The following is a 10,792-nucleotide window of genomic DNA, read 5'->3' on the forward strand; positions in this document are numbered from 1 at the left end:
GGGAAAAAAAAAAAGAGACACAAGAACATCATCGCACAGGAGCGACTAGATGTTCGTTGTTTGTTGTTGTCGTGGTGGCGGTGAATAAAATTTAATTATTTCTTCCCGAGATTCATCGTTACATGGGATTACCGTCAATATGATCGAGAACGAGACGAACTGGGGCACCGAACTCTGGGTAAGAGTCATTCGTGATGTTTATTTGTTTTTGTTGTTATTGATAAAAGATGCGCTTCATTTTGTTGTTGTCATGGGGATGATGGGGATGATGATGATGAGGGAGATTCGCACCTAGTAACAGATGGCTTCTCCCCCGTCGTCCACAGCCGCCCGGTTTTATAATACCTGTTTTATAATTCTCGGGGCCAAGAAAAAGAGGTCGCAGGTGTCTGCCCGCCCGTGCAATAGCCACAATATAACCAACCTAACCTGTGTGCCGTTCTTTAGCAGCAAACACTCACACGTACACATATACAGACCGACCGACCGTGCAGCTTCATCTCATCTCTGTACCTCTTAATCATTTTTATTATTATTATTATTTTGGTACCTGTGCTCGTCGAGTCCGATCTTTTGTTTATATACTTATGTGTTAATTAGCGCCGGAAATCCGGGTAAATTCCGGTAATTTCCATCATTACGAATCGTTATTTCTATATTATTGATATTTAATTTTTCTGGTGCGAGAGGTATGAGACATCGCCATGAGCATGAGTCATGTCCCACCCCGGCAAATTCCGCGCCCTCTGTCTTCCATCGTGCCCTTTTCGATGGATGACGGCCCACACTCACACAATAAGGGTGCAACAGCAAACACACACACACATTCAACGAATTGATCATGTTTTCGTTGGAAGTTTCATTCCGCCCTCGTTACACACACACACCCACATTCAAATAAAAGATCTTTACTTGAAAATCACAGCCCGAAAACGAAAAATCGCACGAGAAGAAATCGTTTGGAAACGAGTGGAAGAAACTCGATGTGAGGGAAGGAGAGGAGAGGAGAGGCAACGCAATCCTTGCTTCCATGAATGGCTTTGATCCGTTGCGCAATCGAAACACGTTATTACTTCCTTCGAGAAATTGTTTCAACATTTCGTATAAACGAAACGCTGCTGCTGCTGCTAACGACAAACTTCGAGGAACACACACAAAAAATTACATTTCTCCAAAACGTGTTTTTTTCCTTACTTTTATTACAGGAAAGTACGCATTAGTCATTTTCAACTGGAGAATCCGCTCAGGTAAAGCAAATTAAGGTTTCCATGCTCAAAAAAGATGAAAGACATGTATTTTGAACTGCCATGGAAACGACTATTGAAAGTTTGAAAGCAACCGAGTACGTAAACAAAATTCTGAGAAGTGTAACCACGGTTACAGCCGCAATTGTGTACCGAGAAATCTGCATTTGTTTTATGCACTCTATTCGATCGATAAATGAAACAATTGCAAACGGCTGATTACCTCATCAGCTTTTGATCGAATTACCGGGAAGTTTTAATTGAGACGAATTGAGAACAAATAAGAAAGAGAGGCAACGGTTTTTCGGCTTCGCAGGCAAACCGAACTTCCGAATGAATGAGATGGAACATAGTTTGTGATTGTTTAGTGGCGATGATTATGATGATGTTGACGATGAATGCAACTTCCGATGCACAATGAAAGGTCGTTGGACAGATAAGACGCAGCAGCAACGCTCGTTTGTGGCACTTCTCGTTTATCAAATCTATCATTTTCTAGTACACACAAATATTATTGGATTGTTGTATCGAATGCAAACACAACTTTACTCAAGTGAGAGTGTGTGTGTGTGGGACGACGTTGGGAGGATTACGTAATCCGTCCAAACCCGAATCCGGTGGAAATTTTTAGGTTCTGCTCTGTTTTTGGTTTTACTACGAAAATATCACGTTAATCATCAACATTGATGGAAAACAATCTGATAAAAGAAAGAAATGAATCTGTTCTGGGAAGTAGAAAATTGCCAACTGCGAATTCTGTGTCAGGGTTGCCAATACAACATAATCGGCTCTCAGACATTCCGACGTCGTGTTACTATTTTCTTTTTATTCATTTATTTCTTCTTTTTTTGATCCGGTTAATGCGATTATCGGGCTGACCCATATTGCAGGCAGCGATCACGTTTCGTAACGTACGCGAAGCAATCTTTGATTCTTCACAAGAACAGCAACTACAACATCATCATCATCATCAAAAAAAGAAAAAGTGATAGAGAAAGAGGTGTGAATAATAAAATAAAAGGGAAATTAAATTTATTCTCCCTTCTTTCCTTTCTCTCTGTCTGTCTGTCTGTTTGTTGGTCTGCGTATGGTGAATGGTGGTGGGAAACACGCATACCAACCATTCATTTGTTGGTAATCACGTATGGACGTTGTTCCATTGTTCGTAAACTCTGTACCAACACGCAGGCACCAAAGCGAAAGAAAGAAAAAGAGAGAAATAGATACGAATACGTGTGCGTATGCGGTTCGAATAAAATACGCCAACGCGCGCGCGTTTTACTACATTCGATCTCGATCACAATTTCACTTTCGCTTCTTTCTTTTTTTTTTTAAATTTTAAATTTTCGTCCACGAACAGAGAATAATAAAAACAATCGGTCGTTTTCCAAAAAGAAAACAACAGACGCACGCATCGATTCGTGTCGATAGGTATTCGGACTTTCCGTCACGATTCGTCGTTCAATGAATAAATGCGCGACGCGTCGTCATTGTAAAAGCACACATCTTTCTTCGGTACGAATGTTTATGTAATAATAATTTAACTCTTCGAACCGGAATGTTGGCGCGCGGCTGGCGCTTTCTTTTTCTTCCCGAAAACGAAATAAAAGAAGCACTGAAAACAGGTTGACAATTGCTTCTCTCGCAAAGAGGAATACGAACGAACGAACGCTCACTCGCTCATTCCTATAAAACCGTAAAATTCAATTTAAATTCCATGACGAACTTTTTTACAAACTCGATCAAGCGAATCGAAATTTATTTATATTTAGAATCGCCGATTAAAGTTATCGATAAAAAGAAGCAAAGCATTAATTAATTAGAATCGAACGAAACTTGGTTACTTATTATAATTATACCGCTTCTATGTTGGTAAAAGTTGGCCAACGTTAATATGCGAATTGGGCAAAGTTGGTAACATGCGCTTTAATAGTAAAGTTGGTATGGCAAAGTGCGAACGATTTCGTTGCGGAATTTGCGGCCGCAGGTCGTAAATTAAGCGGGACCAGGAGAGCGTTTACCGTGCGGCAACAGCAGCAACAGCATACGTGGGTTTGATTTATTTATTTATTTCTTTTTCGCTCGCTGCTCGACTTGCCTCGTTTTCGTAGGTAGCAGACCGGACTCGATTTCCCGTTTTGACAGTTGCAAATAGGCAGCAGACCATAACGTACCCAAAACAGCCAGCCATCCAGACCTCCCCTCTCATCCCATCCCATAAACAAACGAACCTTCCACTATTATTATTATTGTTTTTTACACGCCTTCTGCGATAAATGGATGGATGGACTCTTTCTTTCTGATAATAATGATGATGATGATGATGATAATGATGCGTCAAGTCGTGTGTGTGTAAATAGAGGAAGAGAAACGGCGACGAGAAGAGACCGGAGGGCGTTAATTATTGCAGAGAAAAGAATGAAGAGAGAAAGATTGCACGTAAGGATAGGAAATATTCCATTCCATATTTCATAGCGGACTTCAATCGATCAATTATTGCTTCGGAGAATAAAATGTATCTCGTCGGCGCTGACTATTATTACTATTATACACAGTGTGTATTGTTTGTACAAGTTATTGAAATCCGAAGGTCGAAAAACATGGAAATCGTAGGAATTAATACATACACACAGAGAGAAAGAGAGAGAAAGAGAGATACGCGAAACGTCAAGGAACTGACTGATGAAAGGACGATTACGTACGTCGATGATCCAATATATATAAACATTCTCCTTTCAGTCGCCTCTTACGACAAGCAGAAGACACACTTTGGTCGTATTCTTTTAACTTCAGCCCCGAACCAAAGGGCGGCGAACAGTCCAAACCGTCGTCGTCTTGGATACGACGACGTACATGCACTACATAACCATGGGAACGCAGAGAGAAAGAGAGAGAGAATCGAGAAATATTAAAACAAATGAAATGGAAGAGTCGTTTTTGTTTCGGTTCCCACAGAGAGCGGTGGCTCTTTTAATAATAATAATACGTATACACGATAATAATGGAAAGGAGGAAAAAAAAAGGGGGCCCCGGCTTTTCCCGACGTTTAAAAACGCGGACTGAAATGGAAGAATGCACGAACGAACAAACGGGTATGAGAGTGAGAAGGTGGAGCAGACCGAGGGAGTAAAAGAGACTGACTGATTGACTGACTGAGCGGGCAGGAGGAAGAGGAGGAGGAGGAGGACTGGTCATTAAGCGAAACACAATGAAGGTGCATTGTGTTTTCATTTTCTGTGTGCACCCATTGATTAATTCCTTCCTCCACCTTCTCGTCTACTTCGTCGTCGTCGTCGTCGCCACCGCCACTCGTCCTCCTCTCCGTATATTTACATATTTAGTAAATCGTAAGTTATTTTTGGGATCGCGTGCGTTCATGTTGAACCGCGACGCCGGTAAAACGACGTGTTTACCGGTATTATTAGACCCCCATACAATTTTCGATCTCATCCTTCTACTTCTCCTTCTGCCCTGCCATGCCCGTCGTTTCGGTACTCTATTTTCGGATCTTTTTGATGCTTCGCAGAACGCATACAGCACGCACGCACGCACACACACACCACTTGACCTGACCGATTTTTTTTTTGTTGTACGCAAACCAAAAAGAAATCGACGCGTGCCAAACAGTCTCTTAACCTTTCTTAAATGTCAATCTGCGGCCCTTAATTTGTGTCGACACACACAACCCTGGGGGGGGTGGATTACAACTCGTTGCTATGCGTATTCAACAACAAATTCGTTAATCCCGTTACCATGGAAATAATAATTTAATTTCACGGCACAGTTTAAGCGCCTCATTAACTGGATTAAATCTCGCGCATATTCCAATTGGATTTGATTGGATTCAACTGGAATACTTTTAACGTTTCCGTTTTAATTGCTACGCGAAATTGATTAATTTCCGTGCTCTATTACACCATTCTCTATACATATATAAAAATTCTAAATTGTTATCCTTCGAAAGTTGCTCGCAACTGAAGCTAATTGCGCTATTGCACGTTCACAAGGTAACAACAACAATAAATGCAGGGAAAAAAAATAGAGAAGAAAATCGCAGCTTTCGCGAAATCTTTGCAAAACTCGTTTCTTTTCTCCACATTGTTTTTTTCTTCTCTTCCTCTCTCTCTCACTGATCAAGGAAACAAGACAAGATGTATTTTAGATTAACAGAAATAATTCAATTTAAAGATTCGGAGTTCTCTCACCTTGAACTCTCTCGCTCTGTGAAATTAAGTATGCTTGATTTGAAATGTAAACAGCTGGCTGACTTCGATAAATTCAAATTTTTACCTTTCGCTAATTAGGAATTAATTGAGAAAAACATTACCGTATGAAATTATGATTTCCGATAACAGATTCGTTTCTGACCTGCAGAAATTCGAAAATCTAATAATAATTTGGACATTTTAAGTAAAATTAATCACATCGTTAGATTCAAGTTTTTCGAGTCGGGAACAAATTAACATATATACCGTTGAAAGTTGGTAAAACAAAAAGGAGAGAGACAGAGAGAGAGAAAAGGTGTTTTTAGTTTAGAATAGAGACGGGCACGTGCGACTTTCGAAAAAATCAAGTGTGATCTGCGATCGATTGTGTTTTGTCAAAAGGAGATGATAGCTTAGTTGGCAGAAACAAGCGAAAAGCAATTGTGGTAAATTGGATTTGGAAATGAGGAGAAAACGATTAAGAAAAAGAAAAAAAAACAAAACCGGAAACGTGTATGATGAGGTGTGTGTGTGTGTAACTGTGCTTCTTGTGCGGCTCTCTCTCGGTGCCATATGTGTGTGTGTGTGTCCGCTGCATTCCCGGGTCGTTCAGAAATTTATTACGAGTTGCGACTAATTGCCGCCGTTGCCGAGATGGTATGGTCGTCAGTCAGGACAGGACAGGAGGTCAGGTCAAGAAGAGGATGAATGCGGAGCGAACGGGTGCGGGGGGGAGCTTCAACGCTTCAATGGAATGCAACAATTACAATAAACAAAACAAACACAATAAACAGTTGATGAATGCACGGAATGTTTGATTATTTTTTTTTGTGTGGTGGATGATGCGGGTATATGAGATGTATCTTTTATTATTTGATATAGAGCGTTATTACATTGTCTAGAGCAGGAGTTCCCAAACTGTGCAACGATTTTACCTCCACGTTAAAGAGTATTTCTAGAATGCAAATTATACAAATGAATTGATAAAGTTGAATGACTCCACTAAAATGTTTGGGATTTCGATGTTATTAGTTTCGGAAAAACTCTTTGCATTACATTGAATTTCCATTTGTTTAATTTCAGGACCAGTACGACAATTTGGCGACGCACACGCTGAAGGGTATCGAATTCCTCGAGAGGTTCGGACATTTCATCAGAGATCGGGCGACCATCGAAACGGAATACGCCAACAAACTCAGGTAAATAAATGAAGAACTTCTATTTTGATATGTGAAGAAACAAAGAGACGACCGCGACGAAGATATTGTGCGTGGGTCATCATCATCGTGATAATCATCGCGTCAAACATCAATCTAATAATCTAATATGAAAGGGGGACGACGACGACGACGAGTAACACGACATCATCATCATCATCATCAGCTGCGATGGTGACGCAAGCCGCCTCCCAGAAAATTAACGTTCAGCTTTGGAAGATTATTTCCTTCTTTAAGTGCGTGCGCGATCTTTACCGCGAATCAATCTCAACCTTTCCGTATCCCAATTCGGTAACGCGAAACCATTTTCGTCTCAATCAGAAATCCCCTTCTCTCTCTCTCTCTCTCTCGTTATGAATCTCAACCAAAAACCTGTTGAGAACGGATAACTTTTTCTTGCGAGAAAAGAGCATCATACACCACGCACGCACACACGCATAAACCGAAAAGGCCAACAGAACCTTGAATATTCCGTTTTTATATCTGTTTCCAGCGCTCTTCGAGGTTGTTCATCCTTCCCCTCCACGCCAACTAAATATATGCAACGCGATTTGCGGCCACTTTTTTTTTATTTTCGAAAAATTCCGCTCCGCTCAGCCCGTTCCGTTCCGTCCGATCCAACCTTTTCTTCTTCTTCTTTCATATTTATTACAAGCGCACGCTCTTTTTTTTTTCCTTCCTTCCTCCTCCTTCCTGCTGCAATCTCAGCCGTTTTCTCCCTTCACCTCCCGCAACTCTATTTCCGTAACACCGGCAACGCAACAACAACCCAAATGAAAAAAAGAAAAGAAACCGTCTCCTCGTCCTCTTTTTGTTTTCGCTTTTCGAAGACGTAGGCGGCGTCGGTGAAGAGGAGGCCTCAAGGTCGCTCCCGACGAAAGAATAATAATAAATAAACCCAATTTCAAACAAATCTCTGACATTTGCAAATTATTTAGTTTCATCGCCTACTTAATATTTCGGATTAATCTGCGGCACACGTGTTGCGAGAAAAATCCTAGAACAGATTAAGTCAGTCGAAGGTTGCGGTGCTCTCGTTTCGCGAATGAAAATTATATTATGTAGAAAGAAAAAAAAGAAAAGGCAAACAAACAGTGTGTGTTTGTCTGTGATTTCCGATTCGTTTACGCAATTAGTCACACATAGTGAGAGAGAGAGACTTCTCTGGTGATTTTGCGATGACGCTTTTCCTGCGATTCGTAGCACCGTCTTAGTCATCATCATCCGCATCGTCTCGTCTCGTAGATTCGTTTCACCTATCATTAGCTAGCAGGATTAACAATTTGCGTTCGAAAACTGTCATCGCACGACAAATTCGTACATGCGTTTAATATCAATCGATTTGGCAGTTATCAGCTGTCGATGATGATGATACGAATACGGTAATTGACGGTAATCAGCTGATGATGACACTTGCATAGAAGCTTAACGGCTATTGCGATTAATTGCGTTCTTTTGAATAAATGAACAATGAAACGAGATGGGATTACCGTTTATAGATAATAATAACAACAATAGTTTTTCTCTCTTTAAATCTTTCAATCTTAATCCGAGATTGTGGCGATATGTCGTAAAAATGTGCAGAGCTCAAATTGCTTTTGGTTTGCAACGAAAACGAGATTGCTGCCGCCACTAATCGGATAAATCTCTCTTTTCATCTTATCTCTAATGTTTTCAATGCTTCTGTTGCAGACGACTGGCAAAGACGTACCAACCCAGGAAAAAGGATGAGGAGGAAAACCAGTGAGTGTAAAATCTATATGCAATATACAACAACAACAACGACAACAAAAAAATACCCAAGATGTAAATCGCGACGTCGGCACTATTATAATAAGAACAGAACCTTGGTACACTTTGCGTGTTTCCAGTAAAATAAAATTTAAAAAAAATTGTTCAAGGCAACATTACATTACACAGACCACTTGAAACAATGGAGCAAGCGAACAAGAAAACTTCCTTTTCTATTTTGTTAATACTTCAAAGCTGTTCGCAACACATAAATTCGAACTGCCTGCAGAAACTGACGGAAACTGCTCTTCTCTCATTACCTAATTTGAGGAGGACGTGAGTGTTGAGTTTCCTTTTGATGGTGTTTATGCAATTAATGACCCTTCGCAATTAGCGTCAATCAAAACCTAATTTAGATTAGATTACTACCGCAATTTTCACCATTCAACTTGACAACAATTTTATTCGCAAACTTCACAATTTGCCAGTTTTGTTTCATTTACGCGGTTCTTGGGTTGCGGTTTACCATTATCATTATCATTGATGCAATTGATTCGGTTTTTATATCAATTGCATTTGAGTCATGATTTTTTTTTCATTTTCTGGTGAGGAGAGGAGTAAAGTGGAAAAGCGTTTCGTTTCGTTATCATATCGTCAGCACATCCACTGAGCAGCAGCGGGTATCAATGAAAACAAAGGACGAGCGCGAGTTTGAGTCACCCAAAGCCAGACGGATTTATTTTTAAATTATTTTATTATTACGAATAACAACAATTGTCATGGAAACATTGAAAATGTGCAAAGTTGATCCATCGTCGAGGAGAAGACATGGCATGGACGACATTTATTTCAAGTAGTGCAGCTCCAAAGTGTGTTTGCTGCTTATAATTCAACACTTCAGGCTGTAATACTTAAAACAACTGCCGTCGTTTTTGTGATGAAAGTCGTGAACGGTTGCTTTGAGCAGTGTAACCAGAGTGTGAAAAAGTTGGAGGATATCGAAAATAAGACTTCTTCGTCTCCTCCACTTGCGGCAAGCAAATACATACACACTGCAGGCTTCACTACTTGGAGCAATCGAACGAATACTGAAGAGAAGAGAAGAGAATTACTTGACCAGCAGAAATCAACGAGTGCATCTTTGTGCAAAGCAGTTGAACCGTGGTGGTTCGGACAGGTTCAACACCTACGGCATCAACTACTTAGCGCAAAGACATACGTGGCGAAAAAGGATGATAACTCGAAAACACTACTCTCGAAGAAGCACAACAACAACAAAACGATTCTTTGATGATATTTGCTTGTTGGTTGCATAAAGTAGTAGTACCGAGAAGGAGCTCAGAAACATCCGTCTACAGCACTGCTACTTATGGTAACCAGCAACAAATCGAACGATGGAAGAAACCGATGGAGGACTGATGCAAATTCGGGCTGGTCACGTCCCTTTTATGCTACTGTTATTGTTACTCTGTGTGCCCCCAAAAACACAAGTGATTTAGATATTTGTATTTGTCCAACATTTGATTTCATATCGTTCGCTTTGTTTTTTTCCCCAGCAACCAACAAATAAAATCGAATCTTTCGTTTGTCTCATCAAACAACTAATTGTTACCAATGACGACGAGCAAACACAACAATATTTGACGAACGCCAATCGTTGTTTTTCTATCCAGATTACGTTTCGTAGCAACGTAGCAAACAAAAAGATTGCGTTATCTCGCAATGTGTTTGTTAAACACTCGAAAAGTCACGTAGGAGAATTCCTTCGTATTAGGAAAACCACAAAGTTTAATTTTAGAAAGGAAGAAGAAAATAATTAATAATAACATTATATTATATTAATAATAATGATCGTGATTCACACACAGATTCGAAAATCTTTCCGCAAAAATAACAATTCAATGTTTGCGGAATGTTTGTGACTCAACTTCGTCCGTAATAAGATAAAGATTTCATTTTTCAAATGTTTTGCTTCTTCTTTTTCTTTATTCTGCGCATTACTTTACGAGTAAGAAGTATAATGCAAATCCTTTGATGTAATTACTTGATAACGTTAATTGTTTGACGATTTTTCGATTTAAAAATAACATCTAAACGAACGACATTGAACTTGTTATTTGAAAACCGAATTGGTGTGGATGTTTTGTCGTTACTTTACAACAAAGTGGTTGGTTGGTTGGTCGATTGGTCGGTCGTTGGGACAGACATACAGACAGACAGTCGAGAGTTAATTGCTTTGTTTGCGTTTTTATTATTTTTAAATTGCAATTTGCATTAGAACGCAAATTTAACATTCTACTGCTAGATTTTTTTGCTACACACACACACACACATATAAATAACATAGATTTTATAAAACGCATCGCGTGCTCAACGGAAATGCAACTGAAATTAC

At 39.8% G+C, this 10,792-nt stretch overlaps 1 protein-coding gene across 1 annotated transcript; it reads left to right on the forward strand.

The window, feature by feature from the left end:
* The first annotated feature begins 6 nt into the window (after positions 1–6).
* Positions 7–8,586, forward strand: LOC108564196 (formin-binding protein 1 homolog). The gene is made up of 3 exons (XM_017923149.1): positions 7–178; positions 6,533–6,648; positions 8,359–8,586. Exons 1-3 carry the CDS (start codon positions 140–142, stop codon positions 8,411–8,413), a joined length of 210 nt encoding a protein of 69 aa, XP_017778638.1. The 5' UTR covers positions 7–139; the 3' UTR covers positions 8,414–8,586.
* Positions 8,587–10,792: the final 2,206 nt, after the last annotated feature.

The sequence above is a fragment of the Nicrophorus vespilloides genome, unplaced genomic scaffold (genome assembly GCF_001412225.1).
Source record: "Nicrophorus vespilloides isolate i.1.1-1 unplaced genomic scaffold, Nicve_v1.0, whole genome shotgun sequence".
NCBI classification, from domain to species: Eukaryota; Metazoa; Arthropoda; class Insecta; order Coleoptera; family Silphidae; genus Nicrophorus; species Nicrophorus vespilloides.

What these genes read in the sequence shown, in the direction of transcription:
- LOC108564196 (XM_017923149.1), top strand. Translation starts at nt 140, where the DNA reads ATGATCGAGAACGAGACGAACTGGGGCACCGAACTCTGG. An exon ending in ACTGGGGCACCGAACTCTGG is followed by an intron (nt 179 to 6,532) that starts GTAAGAGTCATT and finishes GTTTAATTTCAG; the next exon opens with GACCAGTACGACAATTTGGC. An exon ending in GAATACGCCAACAAACTCAG is followed by an intron (nt 6,649 to 8,358) that starts GTAAATAAATGA and finishes CTTCTGTTGCAG; the next exon opens with ACGACTGGCAAAGACGTACC.